The 27941-nt window shown below is 43.8% G+C and overlaps 1 protein-coding gene across 1 annotated transcript; it reads left to right on the forward strand.

Annotated features, from left to right (window-relative positions):
• Positions 1-17253: 17253 nt before the first annotated feature.
• On the forward strand, positions 17254-27667 carry LOC121566963 (F-box only protein 40). The gene is made up of 4 exons (XM_041876915.1): positions 17254-17552; positions 23351-23465; positions 23542-25035; positions 27470-27667. The coding sequence occupies exons 1-4, from the start codon at positions 17254-17256 to the stop codon at positions 27665-27667; spliced, it is 2106 nt and encodes a 701-aa protein (XP_041732849.1).
• Positions 27668-27941: the final 274 nt, after the last annotated feature.

Raw genomic sequence — 27941 nt, forward strand, 5'->3', positions numbered from 1 at the left:
TAACAAGATGTGGAAAAAGGGAAGGGGTCTTTGTGTGGGTGTCATCCTTCTACAGACACTACGTACTGTATGTATAGTAGCATGGATGTATCCTAATAAATGTCACTAGAATACATCTTAAACAAACGCAGATTCAGCTACTTTGATGTTGTTCTATCTGCAGAGTTGAGGCGACTGTGTTAGCCATAGTTGGCTAGCTAGCTAGCAAATAAGGGAACAGAACGTTGCCAGCCTGCATTGAATAAGGGAACAGAACGTTGCCAGCCTGCATTGAATAAGGGATGAGAACGTTGCCAGCCTGCATTGAATAAGGGATGAGAACGTTGCCAGCCTGCATTGAATAAGGGATGAGAACGTTGCCAGCCTGCATTGAATAAGGGATGAGAACGTTGCCAGCCTGCATTGAATAAGGGATGAGAACGTTGCCAGCCTGCATTGAATAAGGGATAAGAACGTTGCCAGCCTGCATTGAATAAGGGAACAGAACGTTGCCAGCCTGCATTGAATAAGGGATGAGAACGTTGCCAGCCTGCATTGAATAAGGGATGAGAACGTTGCCAGCCTGCATTGAATAAGGGATGAGAACGTTGCCAGCCTGCATTGAATAAGGGATAAGAACGTTGCCAGCCTGCATTGCAATCAAACAAATATAACGAACAACAAGTCAGCTTCTCTAGCAACCTAACCGATAGAACTGATAACCAGGTTTAGTGGAAGGATAAAATAGTATGAATTTACTCATCAAAATTAAAATCTCAATGAAAACATGTCATTTTTAGCAGTAAATGTGTGCTTGTTTTCTTTGGCAACCGTGGTATAATCAGTTTTCCGGTAGGATTGACACTGGGAAATACATCTGTTATCCAGCAGGCTTGACACTGGGAAATACATCTGTTTTCCAGCAGGCTTGACACTGGGAGGTGAAAATAAATCTGTTGTCCAGAGTATTACATTTACATTTTAGTCATTTTAGCAGACACTCTTATCCAGAGTGACTTACAGTTAGTGAGTGCATACATTTTCATACTATCATACACAGTATATAAAATAAATAATATAAATATAAATATATAATACTGAAAGTACTGTACGTGTGAAAAGTAATTATAATTGTGTCCATGGCAAATGTATCTTGAATAATCTTTCAGCTACAAAACGGAGGTCTGGAGGAGAGGAGAGGACTGTGTAATGGTAGAAATGCCATTTGAACTGATGACAGAAGGAATTCCCTATGTGGAACCTTAAAGATATCATCACTCAACCAAATGTCCAAGACACTATTACATGACCCTTTGCTACAGAGATTCCTCTGGTAATGGCTAGATACACTATGTGATACAACCGTAATGATATTTTGTGAAGCTCTAATGTACAGTATTTAATAAAGTTACAATGCGGTACATGTTGAGGCAATACTTTGCAAAGTATATCAATTGAAACAATTATTATTTGGAAAAGTCAAGCAACTTGCTGGCTCCCCCTACCTCTGCGGAAGCACAGTTCCCACTCAGCCCAGTCAAAACTGTTCGCTGCTCAGGCTCCCCAATGGTGGAACAAGCTCCCTCACGACGCCAGGACGGCGGAGTCACTCACCACCTTCCAGAGACACTTGAAACCCCACCTCTTTAAGGAATACCTGGGATAGGATAAAGTAATCCTTCTACCCCCCCTTACCCCACCCACCAAAAAAAATAAAAAAGTAAAGTGGTTATCCCACTGGCTATCATAAGGTGAATGCACCAATTTGTAAGTCGCTCTGGATAAAATGTAAAATGTAATGAATGCAGCTTCCTTTAATGTGGCTATAATTCTGTGCTTTTGGTTCTGGTCAGGTCAGATTATACACCAGTAAAAAAGCCATATCTCAGACTGCCCATCTTAATCTTTTATTTTTTTTGGCCAGTCTGAGATATGGCTTTTTCTTTGCAACTCTGCCTAGAAGGTCAGCATCCCGGAGTCGCCTCTTCACTGTTGACGTTGAGACTTGTGTTTTGCGGGTACTATTTAATGAAGCTGCCAGTTGAGGACCTGTGAGGTGCCTGTTTCTCAAACTAGACACTCTAATGTATTTGTCCTCTTGCTCAGTTGTGCACCGGGGCCTCCCACTCCTCTTTCTATTCTGGTTACAGCCAGTTTGCGCTGTTCTGTGAAGGGAGTAGTACACAGTGTTGTACGAGATCTTCAGTTTCTTGGCAATTTCTCACATGGATTAGCCTTTATTTCTCAGAACAAGAATAGACTGACGAATTTCAGAAGAAAGTTATTTGTTTCTGGCCATTTTGAGCCTGTAATCGAACCCACAATTGCTGATGCTGTCACGACTTCCTCCGAAGCTGCCACCTCTCCTTGTTTGGGCAGGCTTCGGCGGTCGTTGTCACCGGCCTTCTAGCCACTGCCGCTCCTCAACTCATCATTCCATTGGTTTTGTCTTGTCTATTACACACACCTGGTTCATATCCCCTCATCAGTACCTGTATAAGTGTTCCCTCTGCCCCCTTGTCTTTGTGTGTGATTGTTTATTGTGAGGATAGTGAAGCTCGGTGGAGCTCCATGTATTTTGTATCGCCGGGATATTTCCCAGTGTGCCTTGTATTTTCCAGTGCGCCTGTTTTGCGCACTGGAGTGTTTTTGACGCAACTCTGTGACGTAACTCTGTATTTGCGGAATAAAGCCTGTTATTCTGTGATTTACCTGCGCCTGACTCCTTCGACATCACCTCATCACAGATGCACCAGATACTCAACTAGTCTCAAGAAGGACAGTTTTATTGCTTCTTTAATCAGCACAACAGTTTTCAGCTGTGCTAACATAATTGCAAAAGGGTTTTCTAATGATCAATAAGCATTTTAAAATGATACATTTGGATTAGCAAACACAACGTGCCATTGGAACACAGGACAAATGGTTGCTGAAAATGGGCCTCTGTACGCCTATGTAGATATTCCATAAAAAATCTGCCATTTCCAGCTACAATAGCCATTTACAACATTAATAATGTCTACACTGTATTTCTGATCAATTTGATGTTATTTTAATGGACAAAAAAATTGCTTTTCTTCCGAAAACAAGGACATTTCTAAGTGACCCCAAACTTTTTAACGGTAGTGTATATGGGGATACAACCATCCCAGCTCTGCAGATTTCGCTGCGAAGAGACAGAATCATTTGGTCGTTTGTTTTGGTACTGTCCATATTTAGCTTGTTTTTGGTCACAGGTTCAGGAATGGCTGAAGAATTGCAACATTTACCTGGCGCTAATGCTACAAATAGCACTGCTGTGTGATTTAAAATGTCATAGTCAATCGATCAATAATACATTAATACTCTTCGCAAAAAATGATATCTTGAATTTACAACCTGTAGAAACTATGAGAATAGAAAGGTTCAGAACTTTTGTGAAACATCACAGCACAGTTGAAAAATATATGGCAATTATAAATCAAAACTGGATGGTGTTCAGAGATAGATGGGAGGGGTTGAGTGGAGCTGAAGGATGGGACTAAAAACAAACAAAATATAAGTATTGTAAAATATACTGTGTCAGTATAATGTATATAGTATGTATAAGCTGGAAGTAGAAGCCTAAGTGTTGTTGTCCATTAGTTTACTCCAATTAGGGGAGGGGTGGTAGGGTTAGGGGAAAATAATAAATGAAAATATATTTTTTAAATATATATATTTTATATACATACAGTGCATTCGGAAAGTATTCAGATCCCTTGACTTTTTCCACATTTTGTTACGTTACAGCCTTATTATAAAATGGATTAAATAGTTTATATCCCTCATCAATCTACACACAATATCCCATAATGACAAAGCGAAAACAGATTTGTAGAAATGTTAGCAAATGTATAATAGACAACTGAAATATCACATTTACATTAGTATTCAGACCATTTAGTCAGTACTTTGTTGAAGCCCCTTTGGCAGCGATTACAGCCTCGAGCCTTCTTGGGTATGACGCTACAAGCTTGGCACACCTGTATTTGGGGAGTTTCTCCCATTCTTCTCTGAAGATCCTCTCAAGCTCTGTCAGGTTGGATGAGGAGCGTCGCTGCACAGCTATTTTCAGGACTCTCCAGAGATGTTCGATCAGGTTCTCTAGCTGGGCCACTCAAAGGACATTCAGAGACTTGTCCCAAAGCCACTCCTGCCTTATCTTGGCTGTGTGTTTAGGGTCGTTGTCCTGTTGGAAGGTGAACCTTCGCCCCAGTCTGAGGTCCTGAGCGCTCTGGAGCAGGTTTTCATCAAGAATGTCTCTGTACTTTGCTCCGTTCATCTTTGCCTCGATCCTGACTAGTCTCCCAGTCCCTGCCGCTGAAAAGCATCCCCACAGCATGATGCTGCCACCACCATGCTTCACTGTAGGGATGGTGCCAGGTTTCCTCCAGACGTGACGCTTGGTATTCAGGCCAAAGAGTTCAATCTTGGTTTCATCAGACCAGAGAATCTTGTTTGTCATGGTCTGAGAGTCTTTAGGTGCCTTTTGGCAAACTCCAAGCGGGCTGTCATGTGCCTTTTACTGAGGAGTGGCTTCCGTCTGGCCACTCTACCATAAAGGCCTGATTGGTGGCGTGCTGCAGTAATGGTTGTCCTTCTGGAAGGTTCTCCGATCTCCACAGAGGAACTCTGGAGCTATGTCAGAGTGACCATCAGGTTCTTGGTCACCTCCCTGACCAAGGCCCTTCACCTCTGCTCAGTTTGGCTGGGCGGCCAGCTCTAGGAAGAGTCTTGGTGGTTCCAAACTTCTTCCATTTAATAATGATGGAGGCCACTGTGTTCCTGGGGACCTTCAATGCTGCAGACATTTTTTGGTACACTTCCCAAGATCATCCATACTGATATGTCTGCCAGACATGCAGAGATGCGATTCGCCACCTGGTTATCAGAAGGGGGAAAGGAGAAGATTAGTTGTGTATCGTCAGCGTAGCAATGATAGGAGAGACCATGTGAGGATATGACAGAGCCAAGTGACTTGGTGTATAGGGAGAAAAGGAGAGGGCCTAGAACTGAGCCTTGGGGGACACCAGTGGTGAGAGCACGTGGTGCGGAGACAGCTTCTCGCCACGCCACTTGGTAGGAGCGACCGGTCAGGTAGGACGCAATCCAGGAGTGAGCCGCGCCGGAGATGCCCAGCTCGGAGAGGGTGGAGAGGAGGATCTGATGGTTCACAGTATCAAAGGCAGCAGACAGGTCTAGAAGGACAAGAGCAAATATGTTGATAACATGCTAAGCTAGCCAACCATTGACCTGTTAATGTGCTAATATGTTGATAACATGCTAAGCTAGCCAACCATTGACCTGTTAATGTGCTAATATGTTGATAACATGCTAAGCTAGCCAACCATTAACCTGTTAATGTGCTAATATGTTGATAACATGCTAAGCTAGCCAACCATTGACCTGTTAATGTGCTAATATGTTGATAACATGCTAAGCTAGCCAACCATTAACCTGTTAATGTGCTAATATGTTGATAACATGCTAAGCTAGCCAACCATTAACCTGTTAATGTGCTAATATGTTGATAACATGCTAAGCTAGCCAACCATTAACCTGTTAATGTGCTAATATGTTGATAACATGCTAAGCTAGCCAACCATTAACCTGTTAATGTGCTAATATGTTGATAACATGCTAAGCTAGCCAACCATTGACCTGTTAATGTGCTACTATGTTGATAACATGCTAAGCTAGCCAACCATTGACCTGTTAATGTGCTAATATGTTGATAACATGCTAAGCTAGCCAACCATTAACCTGTTAATGTGCTAATATGTTGATAACATGCTAAGCTAGCCAACCATTAACCTGTTAATGTGCTAATATGTTGATAACATGCTAAGCTAGCCAACCATTAACCTGTTAATGTGCTAATATGTTGATAACATGCTAAGCTAGCCAACCATTGACCTGTTAATGTGCTACTATGTTGATAACATGCTAAGCTAGCCAACCATTGCCCTGTTAATGTGCTAATATGTTGATAACATGCTAAGCTAGCCAACCATTGACCTGTTAATGTGCTAATATGTTGATAACATGCTAAGCTAGCCAACCATTGACCTGTTAATGTGCTAATATGTTGATAACATGCTAAGCTAGCCAACCATTAACCTGTTAATGTGCTAATATGTTGATAACATGCTAAGCTAGCCAACCATTAACCTGTTAATGTGCTAATATGTTGATAACATGCTAAGCTAGCCAACCATTAACCTGTTAATGTGCTAATATGTTGATAACATGCTAAGCTAGCCAACCATTAACCTGTTAATGTGCTAATATGTTGATAACATGCTAAGCTAGCCAACCATTGACCTGTTAATGTGCTACTATGTTGATAACATGCTAAGCTAGCCAACCATTGCCCTGTTAATGTGCTAATATGTCTTGTAGATGATGACACATGACTGTGTTTGCACGCTTGTCAGCTTTGTGTGTGTGTGTGTGTGTGTGTGTGTGTGCATGTGTGCGTGCGAGAGAGAGAAAGAAAGAGAGACAGGAAGGGGGAAGGAAGGAGGGACATAGAGAATGAAAGTGAGTGGTCTGATCTTCCGTTGGTAATCAATACTGCAGCAGTGACCTGAGTGTCTGCTCTCTGATTCAACCCATTTGGAAGAACAGACCCTGCTGTCTGTCGGAGAGTCAACAGCATGATTTCCCACAGGACTCACACACAATGAAGGCATCCCAAATCGAACCCTATACCCTATATAGTGCACTACTTCTGATCAAAAGTATCTATATAGGGAATAGGGTGCAATTTGGGACACAAACACAGTGATCCGCAGGGTTTTACTGTGCTGGGCTCTTCCTCCCTCTCTCTCTCCACATCTCGATGTACACCGATATCATAGTTAACACCAGCCAGCCTCTTGCTGATATCATAGTTAACACCAGCCAGCCTCTTGCTGATATCATAGTTAACACCAGCCAGCCTCTTGCTGATATCATAGTTAACACCAGCCAGCCTCTTGCTGATATCATAGTTAACACCAGCCAGCCTCTTGCTGATATCATAGTTAACACCAGCCAGCCTCTTGCTGATATCCTAGTTAACACCAGCCAGCCTCTTGCTGATATCATAGTTAACACCAGCCAGCCTCTTGCTGATATCATAGTTAACACCAGCCAGCCTCTTGCTGATATCATAGTTAACACCAGCCAGCCTCTTGCCGATATCATAGTTAACACCAGCCAGCCTCTTGCTGATATCATAGTTAACACCAGCCAGCCTCCTGCTGATATCATAGTTAACACCAGCCAGCCTCTTGCTGATATCATAGTTAACACCAGCCAGCCTCTTGCTGATATCATAGTTAACACCAGCCAGCCTCTTGCTGATATCATAGTTAACACCAGCCAGCCTCCTGCTGATATCATAGTTAACACCAGCCAGCCTCTTGCTGATATCATAGTTAACACCAGCCAGCCTCCTGCTGATATCATAGCTAACACCAGCCAGCCTCTTGCTGATATCATAGTTAACACCAGCCAGCCTCTTGCTGATATCATAGTTAACACCAGCCAGCCTCTTGCTGATATCATAGTTAACACCAGCCAGCCTCCTGGCTGTACAATGATTTGTCTGAGTGCTCTAATGTAATTTAATGTAATGTAACGTAATGTAATGTAATGTAATGTAATGTAATGTAAAGTAATCTTATCTAATGACTGTAGCATTTTAGACACATAAGCTTTTTTTTCTATTGAGCTCTACGTTTTCATCTACTGATTCAGCCCAAATCATTCAGCCGGTCCCCCAACTAGCAAATCATTCAGCCGGTCCCCCAACTAGCAAATCATTCAGCCGGTCCCCCAACTAGCAAATCATTCAGCCGGTCCCGCAACTAGCAAATCATTCAGCCGGTCCCGTAACTAGCAAATCATTCAGCCGGTCCCGCAACTAGCATATCATTCAGCCGGTCCCCCAACTAGCAAATCATTCAGCCGGTCCCCCAACTAGCAATTCATTCAGCCGGTCCCCCAACTAGCAAATCATTCAGCCGGTCCCCCAACTAGCAAATCATTCAGCCGGTCCCCCAACTAGCAAATCATTCAGCCGGTCCCCCAACTAGCAATTCATTCAGCCGGTCCCCCAACTAGCAAATCATTCAGCCTGTCCCCCAACTAGCAAATCATTCAGCCGGTCCCCCAACTAACAAATCATTCAGCAGGTCCCCCAACTAGCAAATCATTCAGCCGGTCCCCCAACTAGCAAATCATTCAGCCCAACAGTCCCCCAACTAGCAAATCATTCAGCCGGTCCCCCAACTAGCAAATCATTCAGCCAGTCCCCCAGCTAGCAAATCATTCAGCCCAACAGTCCCCCAACTAGCAAATCATTCAGCCGGTCCCCCAACTAGCAATTCATTCAGCCGGTCCCCCAACTAGCAAATCATTCAGCCTGTCCCCCAACTAGCAAATAATTCAGCCGGTCCCCCAACTAACAAATCATTCAGCAGGTCCCCCAACTAGCAAATCATTCAGCCGGTCCCCCAACTAGCAAATCATTCAGCCCAACAGTCCCCCAACTAGCAAATCATTCAGCCGGGTCCCCCAACTAGCAAATCATTCAGCCAGTCCCCCAGCTAGCAAATCATTCAGCCCAACAGTCCCCCAACTAGCAAATCATTCAGCCGGTCCCCCAACTAGCAAATCATTCAGCCAGTCCCCCAGCTAGCAAATCATTCAGCCCAACAGTCCCCCAACTAGCAAATCATTCAGCCGGTCCCCCAACTAGCAAATCATTCAGCCAGTCCCCCAGCTAGCAAATCATTCAGCCCAACAGTCCCCCAACTAGCAAATCATTCAGCCGGTCCCCCAACTAGCAAATCATTCTTTCCAACGTTGGTGATTCAGCTGCAGGGGTTTTCTAATTTCTCGTGGACGGACTTAGTATCGAGCATCTGACCAAATTACTCAAGATTTTAGTTCTGGGTTAACAGAGATTAAGGGGTAGCTAGAACCTTGAGAACAATGGTAGCGATCTACAGTATTCATATATCTAATACAGCAACAACTGTTTCAGTGGTTAGTTAGTTACATTATTCAGATATCCTTCAGTAGCCTCCAACTGCTCTTAAACACTAGTAAAACTAAATGCATGCTTTTCAATCGAACGCTGCTGGCACCCGCCCACCCGACTAGAATCACCACTCTCGACGGGTCTGACCTAGAGTATGTGGACAACTACAAATACCTAGGTGTCTGGTTAGACTGTAAACTCAACTTCCAGACTCACATAAAGAATCTCCAATCCAAAGTTAAATCTAGAATCGGCTTCCTATTTCGCAACAAAGCCTCCTTCACTCATGCTGCCAAACATGCCCTCGTAAAACTGACTATCCTACCGATCCTTGACTTCGGCGATGTCATTTACAAAATAGCCTCCAACACTCTACTCAGCAAATTGGATGTAGTCTATCACAGTGCCATCCGTTTTGTCTCCAAAGCCCCATACACTACCCACCACTGTGACCTGTACGCTCTTGTTGGCTGGTCCTCACTACATGTTCGTCGTCAAACCCACTGGCTCCAGGCCATCTATAAATCACTGCTAGGCAAATCCCCGCCTTATCTTAGCTCATTGGTCACCATAGCAGCACCCATCCGTAGTCTGCGCTCCAGCAGGTATATCTCACTGGTCATTCCCAAAGCCAACACCTCCTTTGGCCGCCATTCCTTCCAGTTCTCTGCTGCCAATGACTGGAACGAATTGCAAAAATCTCTGAAGCTGGAGACTCTTATCTCCCTCAATAACTTTAAGCATCAGTTGTCAGAGCACCTTACCGATCACTGCACCTGTACACAGCCCATCTGAAATTAGCCCACCCAACTACCTCATCCCTATATTGTTATTTATTTTGCTCTTTTGCACCCCAGTATCTCTATTTGCACATAATCTCTTGCACATCTAGCATTCCAGTGTTAATACTATTGTAATTATTCTGCACTATAGCCTATTTATTGCCTTACCTCCATAACTTGCTACATTTGCACACACTGTATATATATTTTCTGTTGTATTTTTGACTTTATGTTTTTTTACCCCATATGTAACTCTGTGTTGTTTTTATTGCACTGCTTTGCTTTATCTTGGCCAGGTCGCAGTTGTAAATGAGAACCTGTTCTCAACTGGCTTACCTGGTTAAATAAAGGTGAAATAAAATAAATAAATAAAATCTCCTCTACGGTAACAACTTTTTCAGTGGTTAGCTAGCTACGGTATTCAGATATATCCTGTACCGTAATATCTTCCATCTTTAACTAGCTAGGACAATGTTTTTTATGCGAGTAAACCATACGACAGCTGTGATGGAAACAGGAAGTTTCGGTACAATTTTATGAATGCCAATAGGGAGTACAGGAGGGGACTAAGCACGCACCCCTGATCATTTGTTTGTTCGGCATGGTGGGATCGTTTTGTGTTGGTAAAATTAATTATGCAAGGAATGGCGGTGGAATCAAATTATTGATATAACAACCATCATATCGGAGTAAACTTGGAGTCATGCGATATGTAGTGTGGACCTCCCACTACGACTCGGGAAACCATGCAGTTTATTAGCCTACAGATTAAATAAATTATGATGAACTTCACAGGGTGGTGGCAACTTGAAAAATGTTTTTTAGAGTTAACCAGACAAGAAATGACAGGAGGAGATTGTATTGGCCAGTGATTTCAACTTGTGTATAATAAACCAGACAGGACAGACAGGAGGAGATTGTATTGGCTAGTGATTTAAAAGATCACTGAAGACAAATATTGTGTTTTCTGTCATTGTACTATCAATTACTTTGTTTGATGATGAGATGAGTTTACAAATCAAATCAAATATTATTTGTCACATGCGCCTAATACAACAGGTGTAGACCTCACCGTGAAATGCTTACTTACAATCCCTTAACCAACAATGCAGTTCAAGAAATAGAGTCAAGAAAATATTTACTAAATAAACTAAAGTAAAGAAATTTATGAAAAATAAAAAAGTTGCCAGCTAAATGCATTCGTCCAAAAACATCTGCATGTTGCCAGCTAAAAGCGTACGTCCATAAACATCTGCATGTTGCCAGCTAAATGCATATATAACAGTTGTTAAAGTACTTTGTGAATTTCACCAGGTTGATATATTAATATAGCATGTTGATGTGTTATTATGTATGCCTGCATCCTGGGAATAGGGGAGTGTGTACTTACGTTTTGCCCTGCCTGCTCCTCCTCAAATCATTTTGATGCACTATGAGGTAGGCTCGCTTTTTCTGTCGTCTTCAGAAAAGTTAGATTCCTTCAAGCACAAAGTCGTACACACAGTGTTTTGTTCATGAATGATGTTGTATATTTAGAGTTTACTCACGAGTGGATGGTATTGTTAAGATGCAATTGTAATTGTACTTTTTAGGAAGATATTAACATTCTGAATTCAACATGTGGTTACTAGCTAGCTAAGGTATTGTATGTGTGAACGATGGCTAGCTCCTCCACTGATCCCAGTTCAGTTCAACATGTGGTTACTAGCTAGCTAAGGTATTGTATGTGTGAACGATGGCTAGCTCCTCCACTGATCCCAGTTCAGTTCAACATGTGGTTACTAGCTAGCTAAGGTATTGTATGTGTGAACGATGGCTAGGCTCCTCCACTGATCCCAGTTCAGTTCAACATGTGGTTACTAGCTAGCTAAGGTATTGTATGTGTGAACGATGTATTTGTATTGTGCGTCTGTGTTGTAGAAAGAGGCGACAATGGACAGAACATGTTTGTGCTCTACAAATGTTTTGTATTTTCCTTTGGATGCAGAGAGAATTCTGATTCATTAAAACAGCCTGATCTCCGAAGTCCACGTCTATAGTCCCAATCAATCACACACAACGCAGAGCTACAGCGGGGCAGTACAGCGCCGGTTACATTGGGGCCTTCTAGACCCGGATTCATCGTCGATGGACGTCAGCTCAATCACCGCAGTCCTGCTGCTCTAGAGACACTGTTTACATCGAGGTACTCCTGCCTCCTTGTGGCGAAAAGCGGATCTGCAGTCTATTTTCTCTCCTGTTTATTTATTTTCTGAAAACGATGTATTGAGAGTGCTGTTTATGGTTAACTAATATAGAAGTGTGTTCATCAACAGAAATTTTAACATAACATTAGTGGTTTAGTGACATGGCATCTTATAATGGTGATGAGGAACCCAAATGCACTGCTGGGAGGGGGAGGTTTTTCTCATACCCTGATCAAGCCCCTGTAAAGCGTATAGGTGCAGTAGGTTCTCCCATGTTTTGCTCCACAAAAAATACTGATGAAAGCCCTTCATCTAGTGTTAATCAAAATGTCCCCATGGATGGTTTAGCTGAGCTGGTCACTCAGCTAGCCCGGGAAACAGGGAGCTCCATTAGGGAGGAAATGCAGAGTGGCAGGTCCAGCTCTCACGAGCCACCGGTACAGAGAAGATAAGTGATCATCACTCAGAGTCAGCAGGATATGTAGACCTCAGTAAAATGAAGTTCATCATGCAATCAGACATATAGAGGAGATGGTACAGACAAATACTCCATTCATGAATAGGGAGGAGTTGATGAGAATATACTTGAGGAGGAAGGGATGTCCTGTTGGGGAACAATCGGATGAGATGATTAGTCGACTATCTGGCAAAGCAAGAGACATGGTAAAGATACATTTATGCAATGAGACAACTGTTGATCCTAAAGAGAAGCCAGAGATTGTATTTTACATTCTGAAACAGAATTTCAGTGAATTGGCCTACTCATGCATGCCTTTAGCTGAGTTTTACAATACTAAACCTGTACCCGGAGAGGTTGTTATTGAGTATTGGGTTCGATTGAACAAGGCTGTAGATGTCACTGACGAGGGTCTTAAGAGACAATGTAAGAAGATTGACAGCTACAACTCTGCTGAGAAATGGACTGCGAGTGAAGTACAGGAGAGAATCTATGAACATGAACGCCGCAGAAAGGCCACCGTGTGTCATTCTACCGCTGTATCCTCAAAGCAAGTAACAGTACATCCCCAAACAACTCAGTTTGAAGGCGGGGCCGATGCTGGTGCGTGCAGTGACACTTCTCTCACGTCAAGCGCCAAACAAGATGGGCAGAGCGCAAGTATCGAGAGGCTCATTCACCTGCTTGAACGTACCTTAGAGAAGAGCATACCACCTGTTATGGTTTCACAGACACAGACCAGGGCGCCATCTTTCCCCTCCCAGCCCTTCAGGCGTAGGGAATGCAGGGTTTGTGGCTCAACAGATCACTACACTGTGATGTACTGTAGACATGAGAACCCTGTGCTTCTGGTGCTTTTCCCCCAGATCATTGGAAGTCAAATTGTCCAAAACAGGGGGAACGCTATGCCAATCCCGGCGGTGAGAGACGCCCACCACAGCAGCAACCGTTAAACTGACACGCCCACAGGTGAAGGGGGGAAATGTGGGTGTTCAACTGTCTACCCCCAGGAAAAATCTGATGATCTCGAGAAAACATATGAGATGTTGTGCTCTGATGCGAAAGAAGGAGAGAAAATTGTTATGTTAGGTTCACAAGAGGTTGAGGCTTTTTCAGATGTGTTTTACACCTCTGTGTCTGTAGATGGGAAAGTGCAGCTTAAGGGCATGCTTGACACTGGGTCTATGGCCTGTACATTGAGTGAACCTACTGAGCAGAGACTTTTGGAAGCAGGTGCCCTTCCTCAGCAATATCAGCCTCCTAAAGAGTTACTGTTAGTGGGTTGTGGGGGGAAGAAGGCCTCACCAAAGTGTTTCTATGACTTGGAGATGCAGATCTATGGGATTGATGTTAAAGTGCCCACCCTAGTTGTTCCTGGACAGCGTGGTGATCTTATCCTGGGATCGAACGTCATTAAGCATCTATTGCATGAGATGAAGGGCACTGATGAATACTGGAAGCTAGTCAACAACATGGATGGCCAGACTCACTCACCAGAGGGTGAGCAGTTTCTGCAGATGATGACTATGTTCATAAACATCTGCGTGTTTCTAGCTAAATGCATATGCCCATCAACATCTGCATGTTGCCAGCTAAATGCATACATACATAAACATTTGCATGTTGCCAGCTAAATGCATGCCTACATAAACATCTGCATGTTCCCAGCTAAAAGCATATGACCAAAAACATCTACATGTTGCCAGCTAAATGCATTAGTCCATAAACATCGGCATGTTGCCAGCTAAATGCATACGTCCATAAACATCTGCGTGTTTCTAGCTAAATGCATATGCCCATCAACATCTGCATGTTGCCAGCTAAATGCATACGTCCATAAACATCTGCATGTTGCCAGCTAAATGCATACATACATAAACATTTGCATGTTGCCAGCTAAATGCATGCCTACATAAACATCTGCATGTTGCCAGCTAAATGCATACATCCATAAACATCTGAGTGTTGCCAGCTAAATACATACGTCCATAAACATCTGCGTGTTGCCAGCTAAATGCATACGTCCATAAACATCTGCATGTTGCCAGCTAAATGCATACGTCCATAAACATCTGCATGTTGCCAGCTAAATGCATACATCCATAAACATCTGAGTGTTGCCAGCTAAATACATACGTCCATAAACATCTGCGTGTTGCCAGCTAAATACATACGTCCATAAACATCTTGCATGCAGGGAACAGCAGTATTTTTCTCCCTCATCAGCTCCATTATAACAAGCCGTTACAGGATTTCTCAGTAGTGGTGAGAGGGACATGGAGCTCAGAGGGAAAGGGTGTGCTGCAGATTATAGGCTTCCTACTGGGACTAGACCTACCAGAGGCATAATGACAGTCATCTCAATGGCTCTCTTGACTGTAATATAAACCATCCAACCATAACCTGAATAGTTATGCACGCTCAAGTTTTCTGTTTTTTTGTCTTATTTCTTGTTTGTTTCACAATAAAAAATATTTTGCATCTTCAAAGTGGTAGGCATGTTGTATAAATCAAATGCCACAAACCCCCCAAAAATCCATTGTAATTTCAGGTTGTAAGGCAACAAAATAGGACAAATGCCGAGGGGGGTGAATACTTTCACAAGCCACTGTATATGGCTCCAGACAGAAATGATTGCGTTTGAATCTGTATGACCAATTTCCCCCAAAATGTGTTTTAATTCAACCAGTCTCAGCTATTCAATTGTTGTAAAAATGGGATATTTGGAGATATAAGTGAGATTATCTTCAATCACAAATCACTCTCATTATGATGAGATCATAATACTGATTGCAGAAGAGACTCAACCAGCTGCCTCTGGCGTGGGCCCAATGTACTAATAAAGGTTTTGCAACAGGTTAAAGCTATTGGAAACTGAAAACGAATAGTTGAATCAGTAAACTGTGTACAAAACATTAGGAATACTTCAATATTTTATCTGTCCCATTCACCCTATAATATCTCATTATATTAGTGGCTACACTACTAATGGTATATTATTATTATTATTATTATTATTATTATTATTATTATTATTATTATTATTATTATTATTATATTAATGACAACCCTATCTTAAAATTACTGTGACAGTACATAAGGCAAGGAAGCAATACCGTCCTGATTTAGAGAGGGGCTCATATTGTCTCAGATGATTGAGATTCCCATATTTATTTCATATATTTCATAGGATGTAATTATTCCTGTACCATTTACAGCTTGACTCTGGGAATGATTTCTGACAATGTCCCCAGTTAGATTAGAAACACTGACGTGGGGATGACCGGTTTAGTATGTAGCTGGCATTCTCTTTCACAGTGTTAAAAAGTCCACACAAAGACATTATGTTGAGGTGCTTTGGTTTGAATCTGAGAACATCTAGTGGATGGATATTACAGCTTGTTCCAACTAATTCAAACACCACTTGTGACATCTGCTGGTGAACTGCTGTAGGACATCAGTCCATTTAGCAAGTACAGTATAAATACATGTGACCTCAAACAAAAATACTTTATTCCACAATGAAACAAGAAGACAATACAAGACCACTTCAAAGTTGATACAGAGAATGAATCTTATCTGACTTATTGCATACAGATACTACTGCATTTGATAATCAGTTAATCTGACGTCACCAAGGCTTAAAACAGGCCATTCAACAGACTGTTGATTAGAATATGTGGTCAATTAACACCCTACAGACACTAGTCTGGTGGTAATGGAGCCAGTAACCTGAGTGCTCTGTCACACTGGCCTGTCAACCTCTCTGCACGGCTATTTATAACACACAGACACACTGCAGAAGCTGATCAGAACGGTAAGACAGTAGTCAGATGCGCTTACTAACGTAGCACAGACTGACAGAGACAGAGGGACACAAAGAGAACCAGAGGGTGAGTGGGGGGTGATTCTGCTTATGTATCTGTTTCATTTTTATATGAAATATTACTGGGATGTATTTTGGTACTTTTGCTGCGCTACTATGATAAGAACATGTGTGTTTATGTCTATGAGTTAGATGAATACTGTTTTAAAGTGGTCAAGGACACAAGAGATGTGGACAGAATAATAGGATTATTTCAGGAGATGTAAAGGTCATGCCTATGGCCTTAATTAAGAGTTTGCAACTTTATGTTTTCTGTGGAGGATATAAAATGTAACGCTTGTTATTGTCTCTGCCAGTGGAGGCTGCTGAGGGGAGGATGGCTCATAATAATGGCTGGAACGGATCAAATGGAATGGCATCAAACACATGGAAACCATGGAAACCATGAGTTCGATGTTGTTCATACCTTTCCCACCTATTCCGCTCCTCCCATTACCACGTGCCCCTCCTCCCCAATGAATGTGCCACCAGCCTCCTGTGGTCTCTGCCTTTTGGTTCCAAGTATACGTTCCCATTGATCTATTTTCATTGATTTACTTTTTCAGATGGTGAAATTCTTCTCAACTGATACAATTTGTCGATATGGTGAGTGTATTTGATAAGATCTCGGTGTCAAACTACAAAGTTCATCATCAAACTACAAAGTTCACCAATCCCACACTGTAGGATATTCAACATGATTATCAAATATTACCCCGAGCCTGATACATCACCTCTCTCTCCCTCCGTAGGTGAATGGCAGTATGCCCCCCGAGCCTGATACATCACCTCTCTCTCCCTCCGTAGGTGAATGGCAGTATGCCCCCCGAGCCTGATACATGACCTCTCTCTCCCTCCGTAGGTGAATGGCAGTATGCCCCCCGAGCCTGATACATCACCTCTCTCTCCCTCCGTAGGTGAATGGCAGTATGCCCCCCGAGGGGCTCCATCAGCACTGTGAGAGCTGTTTCAGCCTGCACTGCCATGTCCCCTCTGTCTCCTGCCTGGTCATTACGTGCCGTCTGCATTGTGGCGCTGCCTTCCATACGTGTAAGGAGAAGGAGCACCAGTTACTGTGTCCCAATGAGATGGTCCCCTGCCTCAACGTTGACTACGGCTGTCCCATCACCATGCTCCGCCACAGGCTAGCCGAGCACCTGGAGGTCTGCCCCGCCAGCACCGTCATCTGCTCCCAGCAATGGATCCGCTTCCCAGTGTCAGACACAGAGTCTTGTATCTACAGGTATGTTGTGGTGTTTTATGGTGGCTGTGGTGTGTTGTGTTGTGGTGGCTGTGGTGTGTTGTGGTGGCTGTGGTGTGGTGTGTTGTGGTGGCTGTGGTGTGTTGTGGTGGCTGTGGTCTGTTGTGGTGGCTGTGGTGTGGTGTGTTGTGGTGGCTGTGGTGTGGTGTTTTATGGTGGCTGTGGTGTGTTGTGTTGTGGTGGCTGTGGTGTGTTGTGGTGGCTGTGGTGTGGTGTGTTGTGGTGGCTGTGGTGTGTTGTGGTGGCTGTGGTCTGTTGTGGTGGCTGTGGTGTGGTGTGTTGTGGTGGCTGTGGTGTGTTGTGGTGGCTGTGGTCTGTTGTGGTGGCTGTGGTGTGGTGGGGTGGCTGTGGTGTGGTGGGGTGGCTGTGGTGTGGTGGGGTGGCTGTGGTGTGTTGTGGTGGCTGTGGTCTGTTGTGGTGGCTGTGGTGTGGTGGGGTGGCTGTGGTGTGTTGTGGTGGCTGTGGTGTGATGTGGTGGCTGTGGTGTGGTGGGGTGGCTGTGGTGTGATGTGGTGTGGTGGGGTGTGGTGTATTTGTATTTGTATTTATTATGGATCCCCAATAGTTCCTGCCAAGGCAGCAGCTACTCTTCCAGGGGTCCAGCAAAATTAAGGCAGTTTTAAAATACATTACTTTAAGTTCACAACAGATTTCAAAACACACCAAGTGTGTGCCCTCAGGCCTCTACTCTACTACCACATATCTATAACACAAAATCCATGTGTACATGTGTGTATAGTGCGTATGTTATCGTGTGTGTGTGCATGTGTCTATGTTTGTGTTGCTTCACAGTCCCCGCTGTTCCATAATCCAGAAAATCACATTGTAGGATTTTTTCTGAATTTATTTGCAAATTATGGTGGAAAATAAGTATTTGGTGAATAACAAACGTTTCTCAATACTTTGTTATATACCCTTTGTTGGCAATGACTCAGGTCATTATATTCCTGAGTGGCGCAGTGGTCTAAGGCACTGCATCGCAGTGCTAACTGTGCCACTAGAGATCCTGGTTCAAATCCAGGCTCTGTCGCGACCGGGAGACTCATGGGCGGCGCACAATTGGCCCAGCGTCGTCCAGGGTAGGGGAGGGAATGGCCGGCAGGGATGTAGCTCAGTTGATAGAGCATGGTGTTTGCAACGCCAGGGTTGTGGGTTTGATTCCCACGGGGGGGCAGTATAAAAAAAGATGTATTCACTAACTGTAAGTCGCTTTGGATAAGAGCGTCTGCTAAATGACTAAAATGTAATGTAAATGTCAAACATTTTCTGTAAGTCTTCACAAGGTTTTCACACACTGTTGCTGGTATTTTGGCCCATTCCTCCATGCAGATCTCCTCTAGAGCTGTGATGTTTTGGGGCTGTCGCTGGGCAACACAGACTTTCAGCTCCCTACAAAGATTTTCTATGGGGTTGAGATCTGGAGACTGGCTAGGCCACTCCAGGACCTTGAAATGCTTCTTACGAAGCCACTCCTTCGTTGCCCGGGCGGTGTGTTTGGGATCATTGTCATGCTGAAAGACCCAGCCACGTTTCATCTTCAATGCCCTTGCTGATGGAAGGAGGTTTTCACTAAAAATCTCACGATACATGGCCCCATTCATTCTTTCCTTTACACGGATCAGTCGTCCTGGTCCCTTTGCAGAAAAACAGCCCCAAAGCATGATGTTTCCACCCCCCTGCTTCACAGTAGGTATGGTGTTCTTTGGATGCAACTCAGCATTCTTTGTCCTCCAAACACGATGAGTTGAGTTTTTACCAAAAAGTTCTATTTTGGTTTCATCTGACCATATGACATTCTCCCAATCCTCTTCTGGATCATCCAAATGCTCTCTAGCAAACTTCAGACGGGCCTGGACATGTACTGGCTTAAGCAGGGGGACACGTCTGGCACTGCAGGATTTGAGTCCCTGGCGGCGTAGTGTGTTACTGATGGTAGGCTTTGTTACTTTGGTCCCAGCTCTCTGCAGGTCATTCACTAGGTCCCCCCGTGTGGTTCTGGGATTTTTGCTCACCGTTCTTGTGATCATTTTGACCCCACGGGGGTGAGATCTTGCGTGGAGCCCCAGATCGAGGGGAGATTATCAGTGGTCTTGTATGTCTTCCATTTCCTAATAATTGCTCCCACAGTTGATTTCTTCAAACCAAGCTGCTTACCTATTGCAGATTCAGTCTTCCCAGCCTGGTGCAGGTCTACAATTTTGTTTCTGGTGTCCTTTGACAGCTCTTTGGTCTTGGCCATAGTGGAGTTTGGAGTGTGACTGTTTGAGGTTGTGGACAGGTGTCTTTTATACTGATAACAAGTTCAAACAGGTGCCATTAATACAGGTAACGAGTGGAGGACAGAGGAGCCTCTTAAAGAAGAAGTTACAGGTCTGTGAGAGCCAGAAATTGTGCTTGTTTGTAGGTGACCAAATACTTATATTCCACCATAATTTGCAAATAAATTCATAAAAAATCCTACAATGTGATTTTCTGGATTTTCTTTTCTCAATTTGTCTGTCATAGTTGACGTGTACATATGATGAAAATTACAGGCCTCTCTCATCTTTTTAAGTGGGAGAACTTGCACAATTGGTGGCTGACAAAATACTTTTTTCCCCACTGTACATCCCAGGGCCAGCTGTGCTGCCCTGTTCTGAGCCAATTGTCCCTAAGTCCCTCTTTGTGGCACCTGACCACATGACTGAACAGTAGTCCAGGTGCGACAAAACTAGTTCCTGTAGGACCTGCCATGTTGATAGTGCTGTTAAGAAGGTTGAGCAGCACTTTATTATGGACATACTTCTCCCCATCTTAGCTGCTGTTGTATCAACATGTTTTGACCAAGACAATTTACAATCCAGGGTTACCCCAAGCAGTTTAGTCACCTCAACTTGCTCAATTTCCACATTAATAAATTACAAGATTTAGTTGAGGTTTAAGGTTTAGTGAATGATTTGTTCAAAATACAATTCTTTTAGTTTGTGAAATATTTAGGACTAATTTATTCCGTGCCATCCATTCTGAAACTAACTGCAGCTCTTTGTTAAGTGTTGCTGTCATTTCAGTTGCTGTAGTAGCTGACGTGTATAGTGTAGAGTCACCTGCATACATAGACACACTGGCTTTACTCAAAGCCAGTGGCATGTCGTTAGTAAAGATTGAAAAAAGTAAGGGGCCTAGACAGCTGCCCTGGGGAATTCCTGATTCTACCTGGATTATGCTGTAGAGGCTTCCACTAAAGAACACCCCCTGTGTACCCCCTGTGTTCTGTTAGACAGGTAACTCTTTATCCACAATATAGCAGGGGGTGTAAAGCCATAACAAATACGTTTTTCCAGCAGCAGACTATGATTGATAATGTCAAAAGCCGCACTTAAGTCTAACAAAACAGCATCCACAATATTTGAATCATTAATTTCTCTCAGCCAATCATCAGTCATTTGTGTAAGTGCTGTGCTTGTTGAATATCCTTCCCTATAAGTGTGCTGAAAGTCTGTTGTCAATTTGTTTACTGTAAAATAGCATTGTATCTGGTCAAACACATTATTTTCCCAAAGTTTATTGAGGATTGGTAACAGGCTGATTGGTCGGCTATTTGAGCCAGTAAAGGGGGCTTTGCTATTCTTAGGTAGCGGAATTACTTTTGCTTCCCTCCAGGCCTGAGGGCACACACTTTCTAGTAGGCTTAATTGAAGAGATGGCAAATAGGAGTGGCAATATCGTCCGCTATTATCCTCAGTCATTTTCCATCCAAGTTGTCAGACCCCTCTTCCGCACTCACTTTACGGAATTCAAAATTACAATGCTTGCATTTCATACTTTGATCAGTTATACTTGGATGTGTAGTGTCAGCATTTGTTGCTGGCATGTCATGCTTAAGTTTGCCAATCTTGCCAATGAAAATAATTGGACATATAAACGGGTTTTGTGATGAACGAACCATCTGATTCAATTAATGATAGGGCTGAGTTTGCCTTTTTTCCCAAAATGTCATTGAAGGTGCTCCAAAGCTTTTTACTATCATTCTATATGTCATTTATCTTTGTTTCATAGTGTAGTTTCTTCTTCTTTTTATTCAGTTTAGTCACATGATTTCTCAATTTGCAGTACGTTTGCCAATATATTGTGCAGCCAGACTTATTTGCCATTTATTTTGCCTCATCCCTCTCAACCATACAATTTTTCAATTCCTCATCAATCCAAAGAGATTTAACCGTTTTTACAGTCATTTTCTTAATGGGTGCATGCTTATTAGTAACTGGAATAAGCAATTTCATAAATGTGTCAAGTGCAGTGTCTGTTTGCTCCTCATTACTCACCACGGACCAACAAATATTATTTACATCAACAACATAGGAATCACTACAGAACGTATTGTATGACCTCTTATACACTATATTAGGCCCAGCCTTTGGAACTTTGGTTTTCCTAGATATGGCTACTATATTGTGATCAATACATCCAATGGATCTGGATACTGCTTTAGAGCAGATTTCTGCAGCATTAGTAAAGATGTGATCAATACATGTTGATGATTTCATTCCTGTGCTGTTTGTAACTACCCTGGAAGATGGATTGATAATCTGAACCAGGTTGTAGGCGCTAGTTACAGTTTGAAGATTTTTCTTGAGTGGGCAGCTTGATGAAAGCCAGTCAACATATAAATCACCCAGAAAATATACCTCTCTGTTGATATCACATACCTTATCAAGCATTTCACACATATTATCCAGATACTGACTGTTAGCACTTGGTGGTCTATAGCAGCTTCCCACCAGAATGGGCTTTAGGTGAGGCAGATGAACCTGTAGCTATATTACTTCAACAGTATTTAGCATGAGATCCTCTCTAAGCTTTACAGGAATGTGGTTCTGAATATAAAAAGCAACACCTCCACCATTGGCATTTCTGTCTTTTCTGTAGATATTATAACCATGTATTGCTACCACTGTATCATCAAAGGTATTATCTAACTGAGTTTCAGAGATAGTCAGAATATGAATGTCATCTGTTATTAGCAAGTTAGTAATTTCATGAACCTTGTTTCTTAATCTACATATGTTAACATGGGCTATTTTGAGCACTTTTCTGGGATGCTTGATTGTTTTCATTGCTTTACTGGGAAGCTTAGCAGCAGTAGATATGCTCATGTTATTTATGTTAGTGCAGGATGAGCTGCACACAGTGGACTTCCTACTAGTGCACACCACCTCAGTGCTAACAGTATTACTCTGGTTCATAGGCACATGATTACTGCATACAATAGCTGTAGGATCAGCAGAGGCATTCAGGGCAGTTAGAGGGACATAAATTAGGTTACTTACATTGTGTCTAGCAACGCCCCTGGTATAATATACATTTTCTGAAGCATTATGACAACTCAGCGACACAATGGTAGGGATTATCTGAGCTGGGCTTGGGTCATTGATGTGCTTTGTTGTGCTGTGTTGCTGTGGTGTGTTGTTGTGTGTTGTGGTGTGTTGTGGTGTGTTGTGGTGTGCTATGTCATGTTATGTTACTGTGTGGACTCCCACTGGGACGTCAATTCAACGTCTATTCCACATTGGTCCAATGTTTATTCAAGCAGTGTGCGCCCAGTGGGCTGTGTCACAATTTGAATATTGAATACTGAATACTGAAATGAATACTGGGACTGAGACAGATCAACATAGAGAAACGAAGACACTGTGTTCTATGTTTCGTGAAAACATATTGATGATTCTGCTGCTGATGCAATAAAAGATGTAAAAGGAGTTAGCTGCTATTTACTGCTATTACTACAGGACCACCCTGGCTGACCCTGAGAAGCAGCTGAACGTGTCCATGGCCCTGAGAGACCAGGAGCTCCTCTTCAGATGCCTCAAGATGAAGACCGTCTTCCCTGAGCTGATGGTGAAGGTAATACTGTGTCTATGTACATGTTTTTGTTAATAGTTTAGTAAAGTTTTCTAGCTTTGTTGTCTTCTTTCTGAAGGTGGAAGAAGAACCTGCTCAGAAAGAGATAGATATAGGGGTCACCAGCTCTGCAGGTGAAGGTCGTAGTTCATTAGACCCCAGTGAAGCAATGGAGGATGGCGATAATGGTCATGGAGATAGTTTGGAGCTCGAGCTGGAGCTGCAGAAGGAACTGAGTCAGGAGGAAAGGGAGGCCTTGGCCAAGAACAAGGACGTGGCTACTCTCCAGAACTACAGCTCCAACAAGGCCATGTTCAGAAAGGAGATGAAAGGATGCGAACAAACCATTAAAAACACGGAAAATAAGCTGAATCCCAGTGAAGAAGAGAAAGCAAATGGTCATAGAGAGACAGAAGGAACACCCAGCTTATCAAATGGTCATAGAGAGATGGATGGGGATGGATCATCCAAGGAGTGCCAGGAGAATGGAGCCACCGCAAGTGCTGTGGATGTCACCAGGTCTGGCCTTGCACCGTGGCAGGACGGGGTCATGGAGAGACTGCGTAGAGAGGTCACCACTGCAGACTACAACATGTATCTGGTCCACCATGGAGCTATGCTGATCAACTTTGGTCAGCTTGATGCCTGCACCCCGAGGGACAAGGACTTTGTTTACGGAAAGCTGGAGCCCATCGAGGTTCAAACTGTCAGAACGTTCAACGTTCCCTCGAGCTACCGGCCGAAACGGATTCACATGAACGACCCTTGGTCACCGATGGTCAACCAAAGTGTTGACACGTCAGATCTAGGCGTGTCCGTAGAAGATCTTCCGAAGTGTGATGAAGTCAATGCAACTTTGTTGTGCTTCTTGGAGAAAGAGCTAAAGGGCCACAACATCTCAGAGGGTGGAGGAGCAGACGGCCTCTATGTAGACGTCGGAACACAGACTTACAACTTTCCATCTGCGCCGTTCAAACCTGAAGCCTCGCTGGCGGACATCATCACAGACCAACACAAAGGCCTCTATGTCCAGATCCAAACTGAGGACATCACCAGAAGACACAACTTTACCAACTCTGCCTTTAGTTACCTCTGTGGCCACGTCTTCCGCCGCGACGAGTACCACACTCACTTCGAGAACGTGCACTTGGACATCCAGTCCTGCCTGAACGGCTGGTTCGAGCAGCGCTGCCCTCTAGCGTACCTGGGCTGCAACTACAGCCAGAGGAGGTTCCATCCAGCAGGTCAGAGAGCCACGGTCATCTACCGCCAGGATCTCAGCACCTTAACCCTTAAACCAGATGGCCACTTGATACTGTCCGACTCTGAGAAGACCATCACCTCTGACAGGAAGCATCCCCGTAAGCTAGACCCGTTGAGCAGACTTCCCTTTGAGATCCTCCAGCACCTGGCAGGGTTCCTGGACAGCTTTAGCCTGTCCCAGCTGTCCCAGGTGTCCCAGCTGATGAGGGAGGTGTGTGTCACACTGCTAAAGGAGAGGGGGATGGTCTATCTGAAATGGGAGAAGAAGACCTACTCCCATGGAGGGTCTTCATGGAAATGCAGAAAAAAGGTGAGTATGTTGCTGTTTCTTTTGTTTACTATAAGAGACTATTGTTGTGTTATTACATTGTTTGTCTTATACTGTCTGGTATAGAGTCCATGGTCATTGAATGTAAATGAAACACAAACAGAAAGTGTCTTAATAGAGTGCGGGGCCACTACGTGCCAGAATGCACCTTGGCATGGATTCTACAAGTGTCTCAAATTCTATTGGAGGGATGCAGCACCATTCTTCCACCAGAAATTCTATCATTTGGTGTTTTGTTGATGGCGGTGGAAAACGCTGCTCTCAGGCGCTGCTACAGAATCTCCCGTAAATGTTCACACACACACACGCTCGCACGCACGCACACACGCACACACACACACACACACACACACACACACACACACGCACACACACACTATCCCCATATTCTCCTTTGAGACCCCTCTTTCAAAGTCACTGATAGCCATGGTAGCCAAAATAATGGGCATCTGGGCATTTTTATACATGACCCTAAGCATGATGGGATATTAATTGCTTAATTAACTCAGGAATCACACCTGTGCAGAAGCACCTGGTTTCAATATACTTTGTATCCCTCATTTACTCAAATGTATCCTTTGTTTTGGCAGTTACCTGTCTATACCGTATATATATATATATATGTGGCGGCAGGTAGCTTAGTGGTTAAGAGCGTTGTGCCAGTAACCGAAAGGTCTCTGGTTCTAATCCCCGAGACGACTAGGTGAAAAATCTGTCGATGTGCCCTTGAGCAAGGCACTTAACCCTAATTGCTCCTGTAAGTCGCTCTGGATAAGAGCATCTGCTAAATGACTTATTATATATATATATATATATATAAATCAGTAAGATACATACATACAGGACCTGTGAATGTTGGCCTATTGGTCCTACCATAGACTTTCAATGGAAAGTGAAAGGCAGAATGAACATGTGTTTGGTTATAAACATGTCACTGGTTCTAAACAAAGCCAAAGGTTCACACGTACTCTCTTGTTGTTTGGTCCCACCATATGATTTAGTGCTGTCTTCTGACCCACCAGGTGGATGGGTCCGATCAGTCACTGTGGGATAGCATAGTTACCAGGTCACCCTAATATGGCTGCCCAGTCCTATATGGCATCCAGCCAAATTCTCTACATCTCTTCTGGACAGAAAAATGGTTCCAGCCTAGTCCTAGTTTGCGTCCCAATCGCACCCTATTTCCTATAACGTGAACTACTGGTCAAAAGTAGTGCACTGTGTAGGTAATAGGGTACCGTTTGGGACACAGACTAAATCTCTCCTGGAAAGAAAGATGGTTACAGCCTTGTCCTAGGCTGTCGCAACTGGCACCCTATTCCCTATATAGAGCTATAGGTCCTGGTCAAAGTAGTGCACTATGTAGGGAATAGGGTGCCGTTTGGGATGCATTTCTAGTCCAATGACAGCTGTTGCATTGTAAAGAGCCCACTGACTACTCCCTGTATTCCTCTCTGACACGATTATGAGTTGAATTACCCATCCCAGTGTTTGGCACCAGCCAATCCGAGAGAGAGAGAGAGCCTGTCTGTGTGGCCACGGGAACAGCCAATCAGAGAGAGAAAGCCTGTCTGTGTGGCCACGGGAACAGCCAATCAGAGAGAGAGAGAGAGCCTGTCTGTGTGGCCACGGGAACAGCCAATCAGAGAGAGAGAGAGCCTGTCTGTGTGGCCACGGGAACAGCCAATCAGAGAGAGAAAGCCTGTCTGTGTGGCCACGGGAACAGCCAATCAGAGAGAGAGAGAGAGCCTGTCTGTATGGCCACGAGAACAGCCAATCAGAGAGAGAGAAAGCCTGTCTGTGTGGCCACAGGACAAAGGGCATGCCAATGATATCAGCGGTCTGGAACGCCACCAGGCCCTTGTTCCTAGTCAGCTCTGCCACACTAACGACTCAGTTATCTCATAATGGGCTCCAGCCCAAATGGTACCCTAGTCCCTTTGTAGTGCATTTCTTTTGACCAAGGCCTGTAGGGAATAGCATGCCATCTGGGATACAGACCCCAGGTTGCTAGACGGCAGGAACTCCATACATATCAATGGAAACAGTATAAACCTGCATATGGATAAACCAGATTATTGTGCTACCAATGTAATAGAGCTTCACATCAATATATACCATGCATCACAACTTATTATACTAACATTACATTTTACTAAGAGGTTTTTCTGAACACATGGCTCCAGAGGTTATAGAGTTTAGAGGTTTTCCTGACCACATGGCTCCAGAGGTTATAGAGTTTAGAGGTTTTCCTGGTCAGATCACAGGACAACCTCCTGGACCTATTCTGACCTATTCTCTCTCTCTCTCTCTCTCTCTCTCTCTCTCTCTCTCTCTCTCTCTCTCTCTCTCTCTCTCTCTCTCTCTCTCTCTCTCTCTCTCTCTCTGTTTCTCTCTGTCGCTTTGGTTTCCTAAGGTGTGGGAGTTTAGCAGTCTGTTTTCCAAGGTGGACAGGTGGTGCTTTGACGATGTCCCCTCCATGTCTGAGCACCTGAAGGTCTGCCCTTTCTACCAGAGAGAGGAGCTCAGTCAGCCTGTAGAGCTAGCCGGTATGGAGGGGTCCAGAGAGAGACCCCAGCGCCAGAGTCTACTGGACCTGCTCCAGGACCCATAATGGACATTATGAGGAGGCGGTAGGTAGCCCAGCGACTAAGGAGTTGGACCGGTAGCCGAAAGGTCACCAATCTGAATCCTGGGCTAAACTATGTACTAATTATTAATAAAATATTTTAATCCCCTAATCTACACCAGGGGTTGGAACCGGTTCAGGGATTTTTCTTTTTCTTTCTAGGAACAGAATCAGAACCGGGAACGAAAGTGATCTATAGTGTTACGGAACAGAAATGTAATTTTAAAAGTATGGGAAGCAGTTAATACGGTTCTTTTAC

Source organism: Coregonus clupeaformis, chromosome 5, assembly GCF_020615455.1.
Source record: "Coregonus clupeaformis isolate EN_2021a chromosome 5, ASM2061545v1, whole genome shotgun sequence".
In the NCBI taxonomy this organism is placed as follows: Eukaryota; Metazoa; Chordata; class Actinopteri; order Salmoniformes; family Salmonidae; genus Coregonus; species Coregonus clupeaformis.